Raw genomic sequence first — 25,762 nt, forward strand, 5'->3', positions numbered from 1 at the left:
CACCCAACACATCCCTGGGTTAGAAAAGCATTGCCACCATGTCAACAAGTCCTCCACTCTGATTAAATGTTGGCCTTCCTCCTCTCAGAGAGCAGGTTGGTGAAAGGCTCAGAATCTGGCAGCTAATCAGAAAGTAAAAATATAACAATAATAATAATAATAATAATAATAATAAATGTCTAATAAGTGGAAATAATCAATGTGAGCTTTGCTGTTTCTCATAGGTCAGATATTCGTAAAAGAACGTAGTCCGAGATTGAAAAGGGGGAGAAAGAGAGCTAGAGAAGCAGTGAGGGAGACGAGACCCAAGCCAGCTTTGACAGGCAGCCTCAGTAACCAATCAGAGCAGAGCTCACTCGGTGAGTGACAGCCGTGGGGCTGCAGGGGGAGGAGCCGCGCGGGGCAAAAAGCAAACAGTTGAGTGAACAGCATCAGTACTGTGGAGCAGACTGAGGAAGAAAAGGAGACTCTGTGAAGAGAAAGTAGTTTTCTGATTGCAGACCTTTGCTGAAGAGAAAATGCAGCCTGTATCTCGTGTTCCTTTCATGGATTATAGTTTCTGTTATTTTGTTCTGCGCCTCACTTGAATTTGCGCAACAGAATCATCGGAGCGCATCTGACGCACAACAGCGGACCTAGAAGAGAAATTAGCTCCTGATGTCTTTAAAACTCGCGGAGGGGAACAAAATGTGTCAGTCTTAGTGGGAAAGATCTGTCTGGGACGGGTTACATGGTTTTGGAGAGTTTTACGCGTTTTGGAGAGTTTAACCTCTGGGCTGAGATGGGTGATGGATGCTGAAATTTTATTCATCAACAGAGGATAATAAGATTCATGATTTTTACCCAAGTGCACTTGTTTTTCCGGCGATGATTGTGCTTTTGATAATCCTGTGCATTACGGATGGGGTGCTCTCTCAGATACGCTACTCTGTCCCGGAGGAGGCGGACCATGGCACCTTGGTGGGTAATATCGCCGAAGACCTCGGGCTGGACCTCACCAAGCTGGCCTCCCGCCGCTTTCAAGTCGTGCCAAGCTCTCGGACGCCGTACCTGGAGGTAAACCTGGAGAATGGCGTCCTGTTCGTTAATGAGAAAATCGATCGTGAGCAGATCTGCAAGCAGAGCGCGAGCTGCCAGCTCAATATGGAAGTGTTCTTGGAGAACCCACTGGAGTTGTTTCGGGTCGAAATCGAAGTAGTGGACATTAATGACAACCCTCCCAGCTTTCCGGAGACAGACATCACGGTGGAGATCTCAGAAAGCGCCACTCCTGGCACCCGCTTCCCCTTGGAGAGCGCTTTCGACCCGGATGTGGGTTCCAACGCTTTACGCACGTATGATATCACCACCAACAACTACTTTTACCTGGACGTACAGACCCAGACGGACGGGAACAAGTTCGCGGAACTTGTCCTGGAGAAGCCGCTGGACAGGGAGCAGCAGGCGGCGCACAGGTACGTGCTAACCGCGGTGGACGGCGGCCAGCCTCCCCGGACTGGCACCGCGCTGCTGGTGGTCAAAGTGTTGGACTCCAATGACAACGTTCCCGTGTTTGAGCAGCCCGTGTACACGGTGAGCCTCGCGGAGAACGCACCGGTGGGCACGCTGGTCATACAGCTAAACGCCACCGACCTGGATGAGGGACTTAACGGGGAAATACTGTATTCTTTCAGTAACCACATCTCCAGCCGCGTAAAGGAGCTGTTCAGCATAGATCCGCGCACCGGGCGCATCGAGGTGCGCGGCGAGGTGGACTTCGAGGAGAGCAGCTTGTATCAAATCTTCGTCCAGGCGAAGGATCTCGGGCCAAACGCCGTCCCAGCTCACTGTAAAGTGCTGGTCAAAGTGGCCGACGCGAACGACAACGCACCGGAAATCACCTTCAGCACCGTCACGGAGTCGGTGAGTGAAAAAGCGGCTCCCGGTACTGTTATCGCCTTGTTGAGCGTGACGGACCGGGACGCGGAGGAGAACGGCCAGATCCACGTGGAAATCCTCGGTGATGTCCCGTTTAAGTTAAAATCCTCCTTCAGGAATTATTTCACTATCGTGACAGACGGTCTCCTGAACCGCGAGCAGGCGGGCTTCTACTCCGTCACTGTGGTCGCGCGGGATAAAGGTACCCCCTCACTGGCCACCAGTAAGTCCATCCGAGTCCAGGTGTCGGATGAGAACGACAATGCGCCCACGTTTACGCAATCCATATATGATGTTTATGTGACAGAGAACAACGTGCCAGGCGCGTACATCCACGCCGTGACCGCGCTGGACCCAGACATTGGCCAGAACGCGCTGATCAGCTACTCCATTTTAGAATGTGACATTCAGGGCATGTCAATCAAAACTTATGTGTCAATCAACGAGGAAACAGGATATCTTTATGCACTCAGGTCCTTTGATTACGAGCAGCTGAAGGATTTCACCTTCATGGTCCAGGCCAAAGACTCAGGTTCTCCAGAACTCTCCTCTAACGCCACCGTTAAAGTCATTATTGTGGACCAGAATGACAACTCCCCCCTCGTGCTCGCACCTCTGGGAAACAACGGTACAGCCAAGGAGCCCCTCCCCCGCTCAGCTGAACCGGGCTACCTGGTGACCCGTGTGGTTGCCATGGATGCAGATGATGGTGAAAATGCTCGCTTGTCCTACAGCATCCAGAGGGGGAACGAGAACGGGATGTTCAGGATGGACTGGAGGACGGGTGAGCTTAGGACAGCCAGACGGGTGTCAGCAAAGCGAGACCCCCACCAGAAATACGACCTCCTGATTGAGGTGAGAGACCATGGCCAGCCGCCGCTGTCCTCCAGTGCCAGCGTGCTGGTGATGCTGGTGGACAGTGTGGCAGAGGGCCGGGGTGGAGGGGTTAAAACGGGCTCTGGCAAGGCCAAAGAGAGCACCTTGGACTTCACCCTCATCCTCATCATTGCCCTCGGCTCCATCTCCTTCATCTTCCTGCTAGTCATGATCATTCTGGCTGTGCGCTGCCAGAAGGACAAGAAGCTGAACATTTACACCTGCCTGAGCAGCGACTGCTGCCTCGGCTGCAGCTCCTGCTGCTCTCGGCAGGGCCGATCCCGCAGGAAAAAGCTCAGCAAGTCGGATATCATGCTGGTGCAGAGCACCGTCAATGTTAGCGGGGGCGGCACAGCTCAGGTCCCTGTGGAGGAGTCTGGGAGCTTCAGCTCCCTCCACCAAAACAAGAACTATTGTTATCAGGTATGTCTGACTCCAGAGTCCGCTAAAACTGACCTCATGTTCCTAAAGCCATGTAGTCCATCTAGGAGCACAGACACCGACCACAACCTGTGTGGGGCCATAGTGTCAGGGTACACAGACCAGCAGCCTGACATCATATCAAACGGCAGCATTTTATCAAATGAGGTAAGAATTCCTCTCACACTGATCACCCCTTTTCCCTCCATATGACCCACAGCATGTCTAAAAGCTGATGAATATCTCTCCTCCTGCCTGTTTGATATGCAAATATGTTCAAATGATGTCAGTAGATCATTGTCTATGAGCTAACATGCATTGTGACAGTGTTTTCTGGCAGATTCTAGGAAAAATATTCAATGGTTTTAGTTTATTTGGAAGGGACAGTCAATGTTTGCAAACATTACATAAAAACCTGCTACAGAAACACCCCAGATTTGAGCCAAAGGCTAAAATCCCTGGAGGATGTTGAAGGCAAAAATACATGTACGAGTCAGTAACACGGCAACCAGGTTCAACCGCATAACCAAAGCTGCTTCACACATTATACATATAAATCAATTATTACTATGGGCCACGATATATCTGTATATTTATTTATGTCTAAATTATTACACATATATTACCTATTACCTATACGCGTACAGACACATATCTACAGAACGCCGTTAAGTGAAGCCCTACAGTTAGACGACCGGTTGCTGACATGTTGCTTCTTGTCGGAGAGGTTGGCCTTAAAGCAAGCACTGCATGTTTACACTGAGAAGCGATGAAACATCAGTACAGAAGGACCATGTATGTCGGCTCAGAGGCTGCTGGTAGCTGCAGGAGCGGCTGTGAGTGGCCCAGTCGCCCGAGACACTGACATTTGCATTAAACTCACTGGTCAGCATGTTGCTAACTAGAATGAAGATGCGTCACAGGGCTGTGGCAGCCTGAGTGGGTGCAGTTCTTCAAAGTCCACTCACACCCCACCCTGCTAGGGTTTTACACCACCTACCACCTCCTTCTCAGATCTGTCTGGCAGTGTTGGAGCTGAATTTCATTAATATCAACGTGTGTGTCTGACTTGATGCTTGCTGTGTTTTCTTCTGTTATTTTTTCTTATGTTACTCATGCTACATAATGTGACAACTCCCCTCTCTTTCAGACCAAACACCAGCGAAGCGAACTCAGCTACCTGGTCGACAGGCCGAGACGTGTCAACAGGTAAAGAACAAAAGATTTTCTGCTTTCTGCTTCTGGTGACGCGCAGGGAACATTTTTCCTTTTAGTACCTTTCATTCATTTATGCTACTTATCTGTCACACAATTGTACATTTTGCATTAACACCTTTATTGCAAAGGCAATAAATGAAAAATAATAGAACTCATGAACATATGAACTAGAAAGAAATGCTTATAAATTGATAATAAAATATATTATAAGTTAAATACATTTTTAAAAATGATAACAAAAATAATATAAGATCAACAATCTTTCTTAAATTGAATGAACATTGAATGAGCACTCAAGAACCAGCAATTAACCAGGGAAACACATCATCATCATCATCATCTTCCACATGACATCTGATCATGTGACACGCAGGTAAAAGCTGGCTGGTCATTTTATTGCCTAAAACTGTCAGAAATGAAAAGAAATGTTCTGTTTTGTTTTAACAGTGATATGAAGATATTTATTGGAAGTATCGACTGCAGAGTATCGATACTTCCATCCTTAGTCCATCCTCGGGCTTTTCTCAGCGATTCGGCTCTTTTGGCTCCCAAATGACTTGTGGTTTTCTTTAATTTAGCAGTTCTAAATAGTTTGTATGTTGGTCCTTTTTTATTTTGTTTTTCAAACAAGTTATTTTTAAAGCTTTTTTGTATAAAAAATTACAGTTACTATTTACAAAAGCATTTTGCATTTACATGGACAAATAATACGTTTTTCTGAAGGAAAATCTGTAAAACATCTGGTTGAATTTGCTGAATTAATCAGACAATCTAAAAAAGTCTCTTTTGCTTTCATTTTATTTACGACATGATGCATATTTAATGCATACATTATAACAATGTGCTGCGTGTCGACATTATTAACAAATCGTTATAATAGAATCGACCTCAATATGGTAAATGTTTGCTTGAATAAAAGCACAAGCTGTTTATGTTTAAAACGGTCTGACTCTGTACATCTGTAACTGCTGGATATTATATTTTTATCAAACCTTTATTTGAAAAGCTGAACACAGAATCATGAATAAATGCAGAAATCTGAACACTTTGACCCTAAAGATTCACTCATTTCTCCACTTTTCCCAACTCACGTTATACACTTCACTTCCTGTCTTCTTCTCCGTCACATAATCCCAGTCTTCCCTTGCATGTGGCCAATTAAAATAAAGCCACCTCTTCTTGTTGCTATGAAGAATGGGTCCTTAGAGCCGGCATTTTCATTCTGCTTCGTGGCCTTGACCTGGAAATGATCCGGTTTCTCCTCTGAACTGAATCCAGGGGTCACAGTGATGATCTGTGGATGATCAGATGAGATCAGAAAATTAAATCGTGACATTTAGGTGAAATTTTTTTCGTTTTTTCTTCAGTTCGGCCTTTCAGGAAGCAGATCTGGTCAGCTCCAAAGACAGCGGGCACGGAGACAGCGAGCAAGGAGACAGTGACCACGACGCCACTAACCGAGGCCACTCCTCTGGTAAGAACCTAAAGGACTTCTTCAGTGGTTTCTGTAGGACCTGAGGAGGATTTGTTGATGTGGTATGGGTCCAGGAGCAGATTTATTGTAGTTGCTTTGTCCCTCTGACGGGAACATCTTGCTTAATAACTGTTGCAGTATTTTCTGGGCTGTGATGGTTTAATGCTGGTGGCAGTGGGCGGCGCTGAGGCCGTTGTTTAGAAATGTGCGGCGTGTTAATGAGGAGCCCGTCCAGCCCGTGAACTTGGCCACTCAGTCCTGTGACCACTTGATGAGATGTGACAGGGTTTTTAATGAGGCCGAGCTTGCAGCAGAGGACTGGGAAGCCGACCAAATAGGTTGCGGCTGTAGCAAACAAAACAAGCGATTCATTTGTTCATTAGGTTAATTAATGCATTCAGTGATCTGTACCCCGTTTCTCTTCTACCTCCCTTCCTCCCTAACAATATCACTCCATACCTGTTTTTTCTCTTTCTTTTTTAAGTCTGTGCTCAAAGAAAGCCACCTGAGCTCTGATTGAGCCATGACTGCTGGTTTTATGTCTTCTTTCAGTGGTAAGCTTTCTTGGGATGGAACCAGTCATCGTGTTTGTTCAGCCACAGCAGAGCCTGTTATTTCCTGTCACTCTAGTGACTGGTTTACAGAGCTGAGTAAAGCGAAGCAACATCTCCACCACTGTTTTAAACCTCCAAATGTCAAATTAAAAGGCCATTTTACAGTTAGAGTTAACCCTGTAATAATCAGTGCTGTCATTAGTGTTTTTTTACGTCTAGAAAAGTCATAATGTACGTCCAGTCTGGTCCAGCAGAACTTCACTGCCTGACTTTGAGTCCCCTTGGTGTGGCAGATACTTCCAGCTTAATACTTTCGAACAAACAGATTATTTTCTGTGCATTATGGTGTTGTTTGGATAATTAACCGTGTGGCTCAGCATCCCACAGTGCTGCTGCTGGAAGGACGAGCTTTCCGCTCTGTGGGCTCAGGAAGTGTGTCGATGATCGTATCTGTGCTGGATAAATGCTGACGTGTCTGTCAACCGTCATATGGCTGAGTTAACCTTCCTTCTTGTTTGATTCCTCAGATCAGATCAGATCTCCCATTTTGTCTATGTTATGAAATGAACCCTTTAAAAACAGAAATGGTCCACCTGTGCCTACGTTGTTATTTTGTGAAGTTTCCTCAAGTGCTTCATATTTTTATGATCTGTACAGATTAAGCTAAAAGGTTATAAAAGTCAATGGGCAACAATAACGTATAAAATTGTTGAAATTATTCCATAAATATAAAAAAAAACACAAAAATTAGATTTTTTTTTTATCTCTCGTGACTAACTGAAGGCTCGCGAGCCACATCCGGCCCGTGAATGAATTGTTTTTGGCCTGCATGATGACATCTAACCACTATTAGAGCTGCCTGTTGATAGAGTGCATGCACCACCATAATACTACAAGTCCCACAATGCACTGCCAGTGCGTTGGTGCATCAATCAAGCGAGCAGCCTGATGAAGCTGCTCATTTTTGTCAACAACCCCGCTCCCTAAAACATAGCTAAAGGAAAAGTGGACTTTGAAAACGATGTAAAGCTGTGTCTTCTGTGTGGAGACAGTGAGGCTGTAATAAATGAAGACAAGGTTAGACACTTTGAAACGAAGCATCCCGCCAAACACAAACATCTGGACAGAAAACAAGGGAGACGAGTTATTAATCTTTTAAGCACCAGAGTTTTTAAAGCTTTTATGGCAAATTGTGACGAAAAATGTTGAATATGAAGCAGAGTTTATGATGGCAGTAAAATTACTCATCTAAATTCATATTGTGGCTTCAAAGGTTGGCAGCCATATTAAAATCCATCATTTTCACCATGAACTATAACACACATACACACGTGTGTGTATGTGTGTTATATACCTGTAGAAAACTGACCTTCAGTGCAGTTTAATTTTTTGCATTTCTTCTCTTGCTGTAAAAGGACATTTGAATTTTCAAATGAGGAAAATTTTTTCACTTGAATTTTTTTTTAACAAATTAGTAATATTAGTAATTTTGTTGCACTTTTTGTTGCAATGACAAAAAAGGTCTATTCTAGAAATTACTCTGAAAGGAAAAATTGTATAGAGCCAAAAGAAAGTAATACAACAGATTTAAACATACCTTTTTTTTTATTTATTCAATGATCAAACAAGGTTGTTTTATAGGCAATAACTAACAGGTTCAATATGTGCAATGAGGTCATTTTAAAAAGGTTTTTAATAAACATTGAACTAGTCCTCAACTTGTTCCTTTTTTTTCGTTTTGGCCTGCTGTGTGTTTGAGTTTGACACCCCTGTTTTATCACATTTGTCTAAATAAACACAAAACATAGTGATCCAAAGCATTTCTAGATGTACCAAAATAAATAAAATAATTCTTTACACTACAAAAGTGAGACACTCCTTTTTATGAGCAGAGTATGAAGGTGTTTGGATTGATTTCAAACAGCGGTCGGGGCTGCGAGGCGTGGATCAGGACCATGGACCCGCAGATGAGGCAGGAAGATGCAAAATGAAGGTTTTAATAACAAAAAACTAACCTTACAAAAACAAAACACAAGACTGTGACATGACATGGAGACTACAGACAAGAAGACTACAATGACCTGGCCAGGAAGAACTGAAACCAACGGGCTTACATACACTGAAGGACTAATGAGGAACAGGGGAGCAAATCAAACCAGGTGAACTAACGAACAGGAAGCAGAAATCAAAACAAAACACACGGGAAAACCCACAAAATAAGACAAGGAAAACTAAACAGAACAAAACCAGAAAAACTAAAACTCTGTCATGACAACACTTATAAAAGCAGAAAAATATTAAATATTTTATAAGTTATTTGAATTATTCAATTTTTAAAGCATTTTTTTTAATCTTAGTGCAGTTTCGTTTGTGCAACTACTGCCTGTGCTGTAAGTTCGCTAGTGGTGGTCATCATGGCTTCTCCACAGCTCCCTCACCTGTTCCTCCGAGTGTTTCCTCAGACCCATGAAAAATAAGTAAATAAGCTGGGGAACTCCGCTAAAACTTATCAATCTACACTAATGTAAACTAAGCTAAAAATGACTGATGTGCTAAAAACAAACAAGAAGCTGTGCGAAGCCTGCCGAGGAACAAGCAGATAACTGGGCTAAAACGACCTCCGACTAACTAGAGAAAAGTCTTAAGTTCTCATTCACACAACCGACCGGCCAGACTACTGATACAGTGATCATGTAATTACACGTTCATTTTATGTTTTACATTGACATCACAGATCATCATTCATACAGCATCATCACACCAACTTCATACGTACTAACAAAAGGTGTGTCCCAATTCAGGGTCTGCACCCTTTTCAATCCCAATTGAAAAACATAGAAGGACCCTCCGAATCAACCCTTCAAATCTGCACTTCGTTTGGCCCCAAACGAGGGCTGCTGGTGATGCATCCTTCGTGGCCGCTTTTCTCCCAGAATTCATTGCGCACAAGACGGTGGCGAATCAGCAACCGAGCTCAGAAGAGTACGTTTTAGGTTTCAGTCTTGTTTAAAAAAAAAAAGTATGTTTTTTATTTTTTTTTACTACACTTTAGTAGAAACATTACGAAACCAAGTACATCAAAAACATGTACTTGGTTTTGTAATGTGTAATAGTTAATGGAGTGTGTACCGGCTGGAAAACAACAGAGCCTCAAACCTTTTTTTTTTTTTTACAGTCGGTGTTAACGTGCACTGAAGGGTCCTGTGAGGACTTTCAGAGGTTGAAGTGGTTCAGCCTCCTGTGTTGTTGCTATGGTAAATTGTTGTTGGTTAGATCGGCTGTCCCATTTCACGAACGTTATGTGGACTTCAAAGTGTGTAGGCTACGGAGGACACTACAGTCTATGTGGTCTAGACCCTGAATTGGGACACACCTAATATTTGTCTGTCCAAAGTGTTCACAAACAACAGGAGGAAGGAAAAGTCATAAAACCACCAGACTGTGTAAAGTTAACTGGTTGATAAAAGTTTTGATTTCGTTCAGTTTTTCTGGCGATCAGTGACGTCTTTGAGCAGCAGTGATTAAATTCCTGCGTAAACGGCTGTTTGCTGGCTGTTAAGTGCATAAAATTTGATCAATGTGAATATAAAAAGTCCACAAATCACCTGTGATTGGATTTATTACAAAAAGCAAACTCCCTGCAGTTCGTCTGAGCACAGAGATGATTTTTGGAGGTATTTGGGTTTGTGGTGGAGAGCGTGGGACAGAGACGAGAGGGTCTGCCGTAAAGGCCTGAAGACAAAAGAATAGTGTACGTTCTGTGCCACGACATGTGGAGATCTAACTGTCACAGCAGTGATTGTCTGATGGCCTCGTTAGTTCGGTGTGGATTCCTGTTATTGTTTGGTAAGAGTAAAAAGAAATACAGAGGAATTCTGTTTAGCATAAAGAGCTGCTTTCATTTCTGACTCACCAGACTTTTATCACTGCTGCTGATTCCTCATGAAACAACATGAAACTACAGAAAACTGAATCAGTGACGGCAGTGAAAGACAGATTTTACTAGAGTGAAAAAAGGAATAAAAGCATACCGTAAATAAAAAGTCCTGCATGTAGAACATTGCTCATTAGGCAGAATTATGCCTCATTTATTCAGGCTGTCTTGCATACATTAACTGCTATCATGCACGCATGATTTTACTCTTTTTAGACACACTCATTTAATGTTTGGAAGAATATATGACTAGAAGATGAATATAGTAAAACTAAATCTATTGTCCCTGATATACAATTACTTTCCCACCTACAGATAACCGTCTGATTAATTTACTCTTTTTAATTATAAATTTAAACAAACGTACTGTTAGTTTAATAGAAACTCGTTTTAAATGTGTGTGCTAAATAGGGTTCTATATTTTATTCATTCAAAATTTTAAATAGGTTTAAGTGGATTTTTAAATTAATTTAAAAATGTTTTCTATAATTTGCAGCTCACACCTGAGATGTGTTTATAGAAAACACAGAAGGTAGAAACCTGTGTTTGTATCTTTTGAGAGACTCGGGGATGTTGTGGATCTATATTAGTGTCTTTAATCAAGAACTGAGCTTTTTCTTTTTATCAGTTCTTTCTTTTTTAAAGCTTCACACGTTTAGCAGAATCACACTGAGCTTTTACAAAACTAAAGACTTTCGTAAAAAATATAAACTTATTTATAAAAACTGTTTTGTCACCTTTTCAAACACATTGTTCATAAAATAATTTTTTACAGCCTCTTTAACACAAATGTGATTAAATTCCAGCACTTTTACTTTCCTCGTGATTTCTGAGATGAACAGGGAACGAACGTTTATATAAATCCAGAAGTAACTCCACAGATCAGAGGATACTTATTACCAGCCACTCAAGTCAGGCGACGTGGACGCCAGAATAAAACATTTTCCAGCTTTCCTGCTACTGTCATTAAACTCGTAGATAAAAAACCGTCCTTGTATGCTGAACCCTGAACAGAAGCTCCATCTTTTCTTAATTCATGTCAAAGTTCACTCGATGAAGCAGCATCATTTGTACCTGATTTTTTTTAAAAGGAATTTGGGTCTGTGTAATTCTTCAATAATAATTATTATATTCATATATTTAATTTTGTTCATTTGGTAAGATTAAAATTTATTTTCAGGCATTTTTTAGGCCAAGAAATTGTGATTTGCATAACATAAAACCATAAACATTAAACCTTCTTTATGTTCTAAAGACTTTAACTTTTAACATCTTTTTTATTTATTATTGCTATGAATATGTACATACAGTTGTGTAGTTGTGCAGCATTTAAGCAAATACCTCTCATTTATTTTAGCACTTACACACTAGAAAGTTTTTTTTTTTACTATTATTTTAGTTCATTTTCATTTCATCAACTTTTAATTTGCTGTTACAACAATTTGAATTTCCTAGATGTGGGACAAATAAAATGATCTTATCTTATCTTATCTTATCTTATCTTATCTTATCTTATCTTATCTTCACATCTTCATGAGCTTGAAGTCGTCCTGTAGTCTCTGTGATGGATGAACTTGCTGTTTTCACACTTTCCGAGTCCTGAAATATTCCAGAGATGCTCTGACATGAGCGACACAGCACCAAGGCCACATTTATGGGAGTCTCAAGCTGTTTGCGGCCCCCCAGCCCCCTGTGTATTCATTCAGAAACCTGCGGTGTTGATATTAACACAACAACAGTAATGAAGGGGTCTCAGCTGCTCACTTTTAAAGTGAGGAAAAAAACTGCCTTCCACGGTGTGATTTTGGCAAACAATCTGCCTCCTCTGAGCTCGCGACAGACACTCATGCACAGACACCCCCCACCCTCAGATCTGGAGCTGTGGGAGTGTTTCTGTGGCAGAAGACCTCTTGCTGTGAAGTGTTTTTGTGAACAGAAACTGCTGGAAAAAGACTGGAGCAAATTGTCTAAACGTTCTCCTTCAGATCTCCAGTGTTCACCGGGTGTCAACTGCTCCTCATTTAGTCCTGGACCCTCTCGCTGTGGAGCTGTGGTAACGGCTCGCTGATCGGTAATTGACTTTCTCTTCGTCTCCATATTAGTGACCATATGAAGGTTATCTAGACTGTTCTGTGAGAACGGCGTGCCAGGATGAGACGCATGCCAGACGTAAGGAGGGTCGGCCTGCTTCTACCCTGGCTTGTGTGTGACTTCAGTGTGAGACGAGCTGACTTAGACCCTGCCGCTAAACTAAGGTCTTTAGTCTGCTTGGAGGAAACCACTGAGAATACAACACAGTGGAGATGTGGGTGTTTGTGGTTGAACCTTTTTAACATTTGGGGCCCAACGTTTCCAGCCCATTCAAGTATTAGCACTGTTTAATTTGTATTCAGTAACTAAACCAAATCCGCCTCCAGTTTAAGAGCTAAAACCTTGTCAAATACATGACAAGATAAAATGAAATCATCACGAAGACATTTATCACGTGAACATGCTGTAAAATCTGGCAGCTGCAAGAACAAAGTTAAAGCTGAAGTCAGACTTAAAAAACTACCAATTATTAGATTTTACTGCAGCCAAAACAACAAAGAGGGACTGAAAAAGAAACTGGATAAAATAAATAAATGTAAATAATAGAAAACATTTAAATAAACATTTATTTATTTAACAAAACAGGACTTTTTCTTTAAATTAAAAGTATTCTTATGAGTTGCCAGCTGTGACAGATGCTTAGCTATTTTCTTTTTTTTGTGTGTGTGAAAAATGTGACAGGCTTTCCCAGAAGCGTTGGCTTTGGTGTCTAGATGCGTTAGCTGACCCTCCACACCGACCCCTCGGCTCTGACCCGCTACCAGAACCGTTCTTAATGGCATTTCTGTCTTCATGTTTCCATTTTAAATACTTCTCCATACCTTTTGCTATCGGCTAGTGGCTAGCTGAACGTCTTCTTCTCATTGGAGTTTGGTAAAACTCACGCATTACTGCCACCAAATGGTGGGAAAGCTGCACTGCATCTGACTTTCTCATAGATGGCAGCAGTTTATGTGTCTGGCTGACAGGTGTGAAACTCAAAGTTATTTCTGGTCCTCTCGGTGGTGCTCGAGTCTCACGTAAGAGCCGTTACCCCACGGTTCAGAATCGCTGGTTTAACCGAGTTAACTCCTCAACACTGGTTGTAACCAATTCTGGTCTTTTGTTTATTTTAGGCCTTTTTTATTTAGTTAATTTATTTTACGTATTTATTTAAAATTTTTCTCTATTATGTATGAATTATTCACTTTCAATGATTTATTGTTATTATTTAATATTTATGTGTACTTGTCTTATTGTTATTTTCTTCCTGTTAACAGCTGTAGCCGAAACGTTTTCATGCTCCGGATTTGGTGGGACATCTAATGTTCCCGGAGAACATTTAACTCTGGGTATATTTTTAAAAAAGACTATGAAAATGTCTGGACCTGGCTTATCTCCCTAAATCTAAATGCCACATTTCCTGTCAGCATCTTCAATCTGAAATAAATTGATCTCTTTTCTCTATAAAGGTGTAAATCACAAGTTTGATCACTAAGTGATGTTGTGTGGCCTCTGTGGATAAATCTGATTATTGGTGATATCACAGGTTTGGATCAGATCTGGTTCAGGATGAGATGAAATCAGAAAAATCTCGTTTTCTTCCTGATGAATTAGACATGCGAATGAAAAACTATCATCAGACTGAACCGTGTTGTGGATGTTGAGCTGAAAAATGTTCTCATCGCGTCAAAGAAAACAGAAAGAAAAAGTTTTTTATTAGTAGACATTAAATCAGAATTTAGGGTAAACCTTCCTCCTATTTAGATTTTTACTACTTTGTCAGACTTTCTCTTAATTACACACTAATCTGCCTTTTCCGCACCACAAGCTAAAGGAAACAATTGTGTTGAACATTCGGACCGTTAAACCCTTTCTGCCCATCCATCCGTCCATCCGTCCATCCATCCATCCATCCATCCGTCCGTCCATCCATCCATCCATCCATCCATCCATCCATCCATCCATCCATACCACAACTTACTACACTGTTAGGTATGCAGGTGCAGTGACCCTTCCTGTCAGCCCCCAGTCACCTCCTGGTTCCCCCCATCAAGCTGCAGGAGAAGTGGTTACCTCGGCTGTGAGGGAGCATATTAAATTGTAATGTGATGGTGTATTTATGGCGTGTTGGTTAATATTTAATAAGAAACCCTCTCTGTAGGAGACGGGGCACTTTTCCAAGCTGTTCGCGACAGCAAGCCAAATTAATCTTCTTTGTAACAAAGCAAATTCCCCCTTTGCTGACCCCTACAGACATGCAGAACAAAACACACACACACACACACACACACACGCTTTGCGTACTGGGATGGCAGCAGCCTAATCAGTCTGTATTCAGAGGGATTAGCTGCAGATAGCAGTAGCTGGACAGTTCAGATTTTAGCGACTCAGACACACACACACACACACACAAGAGGATTTGGGTTTAGAAAACATGCATAAGTAGCATCTACCCCTACAGCGATAAAACATATGGGCCAATGAAAACACAGTTTAGCTGAAGGCTTGCAGCCTAAATAGCTGCACTGCCGAACCAGCGTCTCCGTCTCTGCAGTCATTTTCTCACTGAGACATTAAAGCCATCACAGGTAATAATCCGACCACACGAAACACCACACCCAGACTGGTTTTCACTCACACCTGTGCCGGCGTTTCATGGCCGACAGGCTTTGAAAAGGGCCGAGAGTGAAGGCCTGGGTCAGGAACTGGGCTGTTAATCTCAAGCTGCTGAATTAGTCTTTTTGTTAGTCTAATTTAACTAAACACTTATAAAAGTACGAGTCTATAAAAGCTCAGATTCTTCTTTTAGCCTCTTAGACACTGATGTGATAAAACATGTTCAGGACTTATAATTTTTTTAAGGGAGAGAAAGAACTAATATAAACGCAACAAGAACTAAACCAAGGGTGTCAAACACACGGCTTGGGGGCCAAATAAGGGTCCGATCTGGCCAACAGGATGAAGCTGGTGGATGTGAAAATGACAGAGTATTTTAACTTCTTTCATTCTTCATATGGAGTTGTCCTTTTTATTTTGGTGTAAATATAAAACATTTACCAGTCAAGGAGATAACTTTATTTCCTTCCTAGTAGATCTCAGTTCAGGTGGTCGGGATTACTACACACATGTGGAAATGTACACATATGTACATTTAAAATAACCTTTGCATCGTTCATAATGAGAAATACTATATTTCTCAGTTCCAGATACCTGAGATTCACTGTTTGGTGATTTTGTAGCTTTATTGTGATCTGTAGGTTGTAACGTTAGAAACGATTAACTGAGGTTCAGGTTGTTCATGTTTTCTAAAGCAATATTTCATTAAATGTAAAAATCTCGATGATGTACATGTTAAGGTTTGCCACAAATCAGATGGAGACTGCTGGAGAGGAAAAAACGTATTCCCAGTAAAACCTGATTTACTGACCGCGAGGTTTTCCTGAGGGGTGTGAAACTGGTCCGTCCAGGTAGCTGATGGTGGCCAGAGAAGAACGCTGACTAATGACAGGCGATTTCCCACAGCCAGAAAATCCAAACTGCAGAGTCCTGACTGAGGAACTGGAAGGCAGATCAGGTTCAAAGGGAAACAAAGCTTCTTTTAACTTGTTAAAATGTGACAAATGTAGGTCAGACCCTACCGCTGGACAGCAGATCAACTGGCACTGGCTGAAGAGAAGATCCGGGCTTATATGGAGGCAGTAATCAGTTGCACAAGCAACCAATGCAGCAACTGGAAGCCACATCCAAGGAAGGCAGGGGCAGGAAAACAAAGCCTACATTGAAACCCAACTGTGCATTACAATAAAGGTGACAACTTTTATTATTTATAGGTTATTAAGTCATCTTACTGCTTTAGCCCACTGAATATCAAATTAAACTGTTCGGGTTTGACACTTCTGAACTACACGGATCGGAGCTGCAGGCTGATTATTTATTATCAAGTCAACATGGAAATCAGAACCAGTTTTCTACCACTGTGTGATAGTTCTGGACCGAGCTTCTCTCAGTCTACCTGAGCCAAAACCATCTTTAGAATTTCTCTTTCTTGCTCCTGAGTGAACGTGGGGCTTCTTTTTTTTGGCATTTTCTATCGTAAATCCTACTTAGACCAAGAAAAAAAGTATATGAAAAATGACTGATTTAATGACTGGAGGTAGAAAACTGTGACAAACGTGTTTCCACACATGGCTGATGTGTTTAACCAACTGCTTCACAGGTGAGGGAATGAAAAGCCAGAGTCTGAAACGATGCAAGGAAACGATGGTTTAGTGTCACAAGCAGATAAATGTGTCCAGTGTTTAGAAAACCGCCGTCAGGCTGGTGCTGTGTTTACTTCCGAGCTGGTTATTTACTGCTTGAGTAAATGTGGAAGGATTTTTGTTTTAGTGGGTCAACAATCGTAAAGACCGTCATTTGAGACCCAGTTTCCTTATTTTCCAGCTCGAATGCCCAACATTCTGTTGGCTGGATGAGTTTTAACAGGATCCTCCCTACAACCCTGAAGCAGCAGCAGACGAGCTCCAGCTTGAGTTCGGGACATTCTGAATTAAATCACAACGTATCACGCAGGGACTTCTTCAGAGTTTAGGGGACAGCATTTCGAGACTGGAACGTGAAAACAAGGAAGCTCCAAACTACAGAAAAATCTATGATCCCTGAGGGCTCTCCGAAGGGATTAATAAAGTATTTCTATTCTATTCTATTCTAAAGACAGTAATTCAGATTCTCTGCTTCTTCCCAGCAGTTTCAGCCCAGAACATCATGCCGCATGCTACGCTCCAACACACACGTAAGGACGTTTGTTTGTTGTTAGAATGAAGTTTTTGTCTCAAAATAGTCACTGAACTACATAAATACTGTTTTAAATACAAAGCTAAACTAATTATTTCATATATAAAGAATAAAATTTGCACAGATACAAAATTCTGAAAAAAACACAATTGTTGCTGCGAGGCAAAGGCAGACATCTGAACTGGTAAAAAAATGCAACACGAAATCTCTGGTCCCGTCTTCCTCGTCATCGATGGCCCCCACCAACAACTGTGGGTTAGAGTGATATCTGGGTGACAACAGTTTAGCAGTTTGGAGTCATTATCAGGGTTCCCGCGGATCCTTAAAACGTCTTAAAAGGCATTGAATTCATCAATGTAAAAATAAGGCCTTAATTGGCATTAAAATGTCTTAAATTGATCTTTCAAAAGTCTTAAAAATGTTTTCACATAATTAGTAGGATTTTATAATTAAAATTAATCTCAAATCTAAAAATAAATCGTAACATTTTATTTAAAATGTACCGAATATCTCTGATGATGCGAACATGATGGCGGAACCAACAAAACAGTGACGTGGTTGCAGCGTCTCTAAGAGCAGACGCACGTTGTTAACGTAGCAACTTTGAACTACATCATGGGAAAGTGTAAATTCAACGAAAATTGGCTGTTCGACCAGGATTTTTCTTCATGGCTGAAAGCGGTACCATGGAATGTGTACGAGGTACAGTGTACTTTATTCAAAAAATGTTTCAAACTCGGCACGATGGGAGTCGAGGCAGTGGAGTCTCACATGCACAGCACGAAACACAAAACGTCAAAATCGAGCTGCCAACTGCACACGCCAGGTATTTCCCAGTTCTGTTCTCCTCTCGTCTCCACCATGCCTCCACCCGCACTACCGATATCAACAACTGGGACAGCAGCACCACATCTCCGGACAAAGTTCGGGTGTACGCCTACACTGAAAGCAGAGGTACTGTGGTCTCTGAACACCGTGACAAAACACCGATCGTTCAAGTCTAATGAGGGAGTTGGAGACTTATTTCGTGCAATGTTCCCAGACTCCGACATTACCTACTCGTTTGCATGCGGTTCCAACAAGACGGCCTACATCAGCAAGTTTGGATTTTTATGTGTTGTTTTCCATGTCTTCAACTCTGGAAAGTGTTATGTTTTTCAAAATGAAAGTTTTTCACAGGAACAAAAAGTCATGTTTTATGTTAAAATAAACATTTGGGTGAAATTGTCCCTAAACACTTGTAACTGATGTGGTGTTTTTCCCCCACTTTTGTTAATTGGGAAGTTGGTCTTAAATTTATTTTCAAATGGCATTAAAAAGGTCTTAAAAAGTCTTAAATTTAACTTGCTTTAAGCTGTAGGAACCCTGATTATGTTGATAAATGAGCTTCAGTCTTTTCAGAATTGTGTGTTAAGTTTCATTTTTTGTGTTTATACATTTGGAAAAAGCTGTGATTTGACTGTAACCCACCTCCAGGACTCTCCAGGCTGGGAACATTTAGTTGCATCTGCAACCACTTTTTAAATCAAAGCTAATAAAATTAGCAAAACCATGCACCAGTGCAATTTTTTTGCTTTCTTTCTTTTTATCTTCACATCTTCTGAAACAGCAGAACGTAGTGAAATGTGCGTGAGAGAGAAAGTGGAGGGAGGATGAGGCGTTGGGAAGGTTTGGTTGGGACGCTGCATAGCTGCATCAAACATCTGACGAGGACAGGGCAGGGAATTTTCTCTTCTGCTCTATGTGTGTTTACCAGAAAATGAGCTTGCTGACTCGACCACAAACTTGAGAGATGAAACACAAAGTGCATGGATAGAAAGATACCCGCTGTCCAGGGATGGAAGCAGACATGGACGTGCAGCCTATCTGCCTGCAGAAGTGACTGGAACAAAAGAATTCCGGTCGTCCTGCTGCCCTGGGAATCATTAACTTCATGGGTCACACTGATTCCCAGTTAAAGAGAATCTGACTTCACTTTATTGTCAGTGATGCTGATGAAAGGTTGGATTTGGACATGGAAAGAGAAATGTCTAGGTCTTATGGTAGATGTTTATTTGCAGTATCATGTCATTTAGAGTGAAAGTGTATAATCCCAAATATTCTCTTCAGGGACGGACGTCAGGACGCAGAATTATTTTAATGACTAAACATGTAGAATCATTAACGGTGGAAATAAGGCTTACATGCTCCAGCTTGTCTCTGTCCAAGTCTACGCCCAAGCACTGGTTTGGTAATGAGCAGAAAAGGCACAAAAATACTAAAGTACTTCGTCATCTTAAAGGAAGTTAAATATTCATAATTTCAGTGGTTTGATTTGTCTTTTTTAACATAGTTTGTAAACTACAGAGTGAAGCAGAATTTTACTAGAATAAAAAAGTCAATTTTATAATTTAAAAAAATGTTTTATTATGTTATATATTTATTACCATAAACTTGTATAAAAATAGAGTCAAAATGGAAAAAAGAAAAAGACAAAAAAACAAACAAACAAACAAAAAAACTAAAACAAAGAAAACAAAACATGAATATCCCTGGATGGTATTATATTAGAGTTACTATGGCGAGTCACTAGTCTGGAGCCTTTAATCTCTGAATACTAATTTATTTACAGTCATAAAACAAAATTAATGCAGGAATAAAATAACAAAAATAAGAGACAGGAATAAAATAAACTACAATTCAATATTAAATAAATAAAAAAATAAGATAAATTATAAATAAATAATAAAAAATGACTACACATATAATAGTAAAAGAAGCAAAGAGACACATAAAATAAATAGGTTTAATAGGTTTAATAAATTAAATTAACTGAGTAATAATAATCTAATTAATTAGATTATTATTAGGCTTTGTAATTATTTCATCTCAATTAATCACATTTTAATCACATATCAATATTTACCCCCAAAAGCAACATTTTTTCATTTAAATGGATTTTAGGGGATGACTGAATCAAAGAGAAGATACAGACATTAATGTTGTAAACTCAAGCTAATAAAAAAATTACTTTAATTACATTTAAATTCTAAACAGTAGAAACAGAAAATATCTCTGGCCCAAAATGAACAGACCTAAAGTTGAAGTGTCATTTTAAGCTCTGGCTGTGCTGTGATTGTCTACACCATGTTACAGGTGGCGGTTAGCATTGTGGCCTCACAGCAATAAGGTTGCTGGTTCGAACCTTGGCTTCACACGTTTTATTTTAAGTCTGGTCATGCAGCTCTGACTGCAGCTGGAAGTTGCTGCTGATGATGATGCAGATGTTGATACTGCGGCTGATGCTGAAGTTGCAGCAGCTCCTGCTGCTGCTGCTGCTGGTGGTGCTGATGCAGATGTTGTAGCTGCTGCTGCTGCTGGTGTTGCTGATGCGGATGTTGCAGCTGCTGCTGCTGCTAGTGTTGCTGATGCGGATGTTGCAGCTGCTGCTGCTGCTGGTGGTGCTGATGCGGATGTTGCAGCTGCTGCTGCTGGTGGTGGTGCTGATGCGGATGTTGCAGCTGCTGCTGCTGCTGGTGGTGCTGATGCAGATGTTGCAGCTGCTGCTGCTGGTGGTGGTGCTGATGCGGATGTTGCAGCTGCTGCTGCTGCTGGTGGTGCTGATGCAGATGTTGCAGCTGCTGCTGCTGCTGGTGGTGCTGATGCAGATGTTGCAGCTGCTGCTGCTGCTGGTGTTGCTGATGCAGATGTTGCAGCTGCTGCTGCTGCTGGTGGTGCTGATGCAGATGTTGCAGCTGCTGCTGCTGGTGTTGCTGATGTGGATGTTGCAGCTGCTGCTGCTGCTGGTGTTGCTGATGCAGATGTTGCAGCTGCTGCTGCTGGTGGTGGTGCTGATGCAGATGTTGCAGCTGCTGCTGCTGCTGGTGTTGCTGATGCAGATGTTGCAGCTGCTGCTGCTGCTGGTGTTGCTGATGCGGATGTTGCAGCTGCTGCTGCTGCTGGTGTTGCTGATGCGGATGTTGCAGCTGCTGCTGCTGGTGTTGCTGATGCGGATGTTGCAGCTGCTGCTGCTGCTGGTGGTGCTGATGCAGATGTTGCAGCTGCTGCTGCTGGTGGTGGTGCTGATGCGGATGTTGCAGCTGCTGCTGCTGCTGGTGTTGCTGATGCAGATGTTGCAGCTGCTGCTGCTGCTGGTGTTGCTGATGCGGATGTTGCAGCTGCTGCTGCTGCTGGTGTTGCTGATGCGGATGTTGCAGCTGCTGCTGCTGGTGTTGCTGATGCGGATGTTGCAGCTGCTGCTGCTGCTGGTGGTGCTGATGCAGATGTTGCAGCTGCTGCTGCTGCTGGTGGTGCTGATGCAGATGTTGCAGCTGCTGCTGCTGCTGGTGGTGCTGATGCAGATGTTGCAGCTGCTGATGCTGCTGGTGGTGCTGATGCAGATGTTGCAGCTGCTGCTGCTGCTGGTGGTGCTGATGCAGATGTTGCAGCTGCTGATGCTGCTGGGTGAGGACGAGGCTCTAGTGAGGGGGGAGGAGCCTGTGGCAGCACCTGCTGCTCATTGAGCAAACTAAACGTTCTTACACGACAGTTTCCAAAAGTTTCCAATGACACCAGAAAAACTCGCTAGATTTGTTGCTTGTCATTTTTTAAAAATAGTCGCTATAGGGGTCTAAAACTCGCTAAGTTGGTAAAAACTGTGCTAGCCGAGCTCTGATGAGTGCGTCAGTGTAAGGAGCAACATTCATAAAGAAGATGTATTCATGGGATGAGCAGAGTTTACGATGTGCCCATTGAAAACCTGCTAAAGCTTCTCTGGCCTTACTTTTGGGGTAAAGGTTTATAAGTTCTCATATTTTCTACCCTGCTCATGTCTCCTCTGCAGCTGCTGACCTGTTCTCTAACTGCACGGAGGAGTGTAAGGCCCTGGGTCACTCCGATCGCTGCTGGATGCCCAGCTTTGTGCCCTCTGAAGGCCGCCAAGGTCTAGATTACCGCAGCAACCTCCACGTGCCCGGCATGGATTCAGTCCCAGACACAGAGGTATTTGAAACCCCAGAACAAACAGCTGATGGGTCATTCTCCACCTTTGGTAAAGAGACGCCTCTCAGCCACCATCACCTCCACCTCCACCACCAAAATCACTACCACTGTCTCCAAAACCATCAGCTCAGCCACAACTACTGAGAGGAAAGAGTTGGAAGCATTTCTGCCTAGCTCACGAGCAGCTTACCACCCAGCTTATTTAAGTGAGTACTCTGTTTTGCTTCAGCTTAAGCACTCGCTCCACAATCTGTTGATCCAATGAGGTTTAAAAAAAAAAAAGAAAACATCTCAAATTGGATTTTTCTTCCCAGAAAGTATGAAATTAGTTTCAGTTTTGGCCCTGATCTTCCAGCTCTCGTCAGAATGTTTAACTAACTCTTCCCTCTTTCTCTGGCGTTTTCATTAACTGTGACAGTGATGATCTTATCTCCCATCACTCCTTGTTTCGCGTCTGTTCCACACACATTCGCATGCACACGCTAACGTTATGCAGCCGCAGCACTTCGGCCGTCAGCGTCTCTAAAAAATACACGTCAAAGGCAATTTTCATCTGTAGGGTTGGGAATATGTTAGCATTTAGAAAGCTTTATTTCATTATGGACTCACTATCTCACACAGAAAAAGTTTTAATCACTGGGGAAATGGAGTGAAAGATGTCAGCTTTGTGTCTGTTTTTAATTTATGTGAAGTTCAGGATAAAATGAAGGGAAATAGATACGTTTCTTATTATAATTTTCCTGAAGCAGCACCTGAAAAAGGACAGTTTTCCCAACTCTTTTTCCTCCTTCTTTTCTGCACCAGAGTTTTACTGCAGCAGCTAAGCTACAAGTGCTCCTGTTAGAATAATTTAGTTCTTATTTATAAGAAATATATAGCTATAAAGCTGAAAAGTGGTTTTGATGATAAGAAAAGAGGTAAAAAAAAAGGAACAAACTGTAAATTCTGGAGATTATTTCAGAATATTAAAACAGCAACAGTGAGGGAGGAAAATATTTAACAGCAAACATTAGAAATAGAATAAAACATGGTTGTACTTACACAATCGTTAAATGACAAGAATACTCTGTAAAAATGATGTTAGAGAATACATAAATGAAAATAACATTGCTCCTAAGCAGCACATTTATTTTTACAAGGATCTCTAAATCTCATCAAGTCATATTTTATTCCCAGTAGAACATAAACAACATTTCACGTTTAAACTGAGACATTTAGTATTTGATAGAAAATATGAGCTAATTGTGAATCTGATGGCAGCAACACGTCTGTAGAAAGTTGGAAAATAAGCAACAACGAAAAAAAGGTATGAAAAATTTTAGGAACCATGTTTTCTATCATACTGAACATTTCTGCAGAACCTGGTCCAGTGAACATGAAGCAAAACATGACAGAATGTGGTGGAATCAGATGTGAGCGGTTTTCCTGAGTTTCCATGTAAATAGGAGCTAATTAAATCCAATAAAATATCAGACAACCTGACTGGACATCAGGCCGATTTATGTGTGTAAAATGTTTATCTAAGAGTTAATTAGTTTGGAAAATATTTAATCTGAAAGCTAAAGGAGAGAAGGGATGTAGTATCATGGGAGGAAAAGTATTTTCCTCAATATTGTATGAAAATGCAGGACTTTAGTGAATGTTCTCATTATTGATTGTCTGATGACAACATTTATGTAAATTATGATAATTATTATGAGCTAAGCTTCATAATATGGCAGCACACAAAGGAGGAATGTTTATTACTGTACAATATGAATAAAAACCAAACAGTTGATGATTTCTGTTACATAAACTAGTACATAAACTTTGGTCGTCATGGAGACGGCCCTCGGCCAGGGAAGAGCAGCATCAATTTAACTTTAGTAGATTTAACCTTCATTAATATGCTTTTACATTCATTTTATATCTAGACCGAGTATAAAAACCTATTTCACATTATCATAATCCCCCTTCCCACACAGATATCACCCCCCCCCTTAGATCACGCGTCCCAGTTTGAGGAACAATGTGTAAAAGTTAAAGTAGAAGATTGTATCATAAATTTCTGATGGGAAGAGCTCCAAACATCCCGACTCCCAGCGGCACCACTCTCAGCTTAGATCCCTTGTTAATGAGGGGTTGGGGGGTGGTATCCAGCCCAGTGTGGGGGGGCTGGATTATGGCAGAGAGGGAACAACAGTCAGGGAGATGGAGGAAGATGTGAAGCGATGATACAAAGAGGCTAAAATGCTCTAATCTGATCTAGACCGCCAGTGATACACAGAAAATCTCTCGTCTTTTTTGGGCTTTGGCCTCGATTTGGGGTCGTGTCAGGGGGGGGGGGGGGCAGGGACAGAAACCAGAGCTTAAACTCACAACGTTGCAGCTAATCTTTCAACATTTGTTGGAAATTATGTGACAAATTACTGACACGCATCTGTGAGCCATTCCACACCTTCAGGATAAGAAAAACAGCATTTCACCTCATCCCCCCGTTTGTTCCACGTTAAACGTCTAACTAACCTTTGTGTTTTTCTGTGCACGCAGCGGGGAAAAGGGTTTGCTAGCTCCTTCCACGTGGACATCCCGGAGACTGCGTGATTTTGCACAATCTCTTCCCGACAACCGGCTATAAAAATGTAAGAAGTTTCCAACATGTCCCACCCTCCTTCGCCTCATCCTTAAAACTGAAATCACACAACAAAGAAGAACAGAACTCTGGTATTCCCTCCTGTCGGGTTTTGGAAGTGCTAACGGGATTGTGAGGATTAGGTGACATTTAGAAAGGGAGGAGGGAGTGATCTGGATCCAGGATGGGCAGTTTTACTGGGACAACACATTTTTCTCAGCAGGACTGAGAAAGTGAGGGAGGAGGAAAGATGGCGGCCCATTGTTTTCCAGTCTGTGTGCCTGTTTACCGCACCGATGTGTACATCTGTGAGGAAGATCCACCCGGATGAGGATCCACCCGGATCCAGACACAAGCAGCCCTTTAGGCATCGGAACTCGGAGTGAGATGCCAAATTGTACAGGAGAGACTTTGTGCATTTCATAATGCAATACCACAGTTTTAGAGTTTTCTATTCTGTTTGTGAGGTCAAGTGTCTCTGAACTTTGTAAGAAAAAAAGATTGTGTCCAACGACATTTTTTAAATCTTTTTCTTTCTATTTTCGGTTCTTTTTAGCTCTGGGTTTGGTTTGTTCACCACTTCGAGGGCTTGGACAGTGTTTGGTCGACACTTTCTGACTCTGAGCTGTGAAATAGTTTCTATCATGTGTGAGAAGTGTTCACTGTACTCCTTTAAAAAGTTTCAGCTATATATAACACTATATAAATCTATTTATATCTACTTGTTCTGAAGGTGTGCTGTTTGTTGCCCATGAAGGAGGCTTCTTTTAGTTTTCGCCCAGTTGGAGACGTATAGAGACACAGCAGATGTAAAACTTCAGTTGAATTTGTTGGAAATTATTTTGTCTTTTTTTCCTACTTTTGGATATTGATAAATATTATATCTATAAATAAAATGAGCTCATAATTTAGAC

At 41.7% G+C, this 25,762-nt stretch overlaps 1 protein-coding gene across 2 annotated transcripts; it reads left to right on the forward strand.

Annotated features, from left to right (window-relative positions):
- The first annotated feature begins 453 nt into the window (after positions 1-453).
- pcdh10b (protocadherin 10b) lies at positions 454-25,453 on the forward strand. Of its 2 annotated transcripts, none has more exons than XR_006011118.1 (5): positions 454-3,381; positions 4,364-4,422; positions 5,799-5,905; positions 22,080-22,443; positions 24,767-25,453. XR_006011118.1 is itself a non-coding variant. In XM_041990999.1 (5 exons), exons 1-5 carry the CDS (start codon positions 793-795, stop codon positions 24,818-24,820), a joined length of 2,967 nt encoding a protein of 988 aa, XP_041846933.1. In that variant the 5' UTR covers positions 454-792; the 3' UTR covers positions 24,821-25,453. The 2 variants fall into 2 exon arrangements, 1 of the variants encoding a protein (XP_041846933.1); XM_041990999.1 differs by having other exon boundaries at positions 22,080-22,237.
- The last annotated feature ends 309 nt before the right edge of the window (positions 25,454-25,762 follow it).

This window comes from Melanotaenia boesemani, chromosome 7 (genome assembly GCF_017639745.1).
Source record: "Melanotaenia boesemani isolate fMelBoe1 chromosome 7, fMelBoe1.pri, whole genome shotgun sequence".
NCBI classification, from domain to species: Eukaryota; Metazoa; Chordata; class Actinopteri; order Atheriniformes; family Melanotaeniidae; genus Melanotaenia; species Melanotaenia boesemani.

What these genes read in the sequence shown, in the direction of transcription:
- pcdh10b (XM_041990999.1), top strand. Translation starts at nt 793, where the DNA reads ATGCTGAAATTTTATTCATCAACAGAGGATAATAAGATTCATGATTTT. An exon ending in TAACCGAGGCCACTCCTCTG is followed by an intron (nt 5,906 to 22,079) that starts GTAAGAACCTAA and finishes TCTCCTCTGCAG; the next exon opens with CTGCTGACCTGTTCTCTAAC. An exon ending in ATTCAGTCCCAGACACAGAG is followed by an intron (nt 22,238 to 24,766) that starts GTATTTGAAACC and finishes CTGTGCACGCAG; the next exon opens with CGGGGAAAAGGGTTTGCTAG.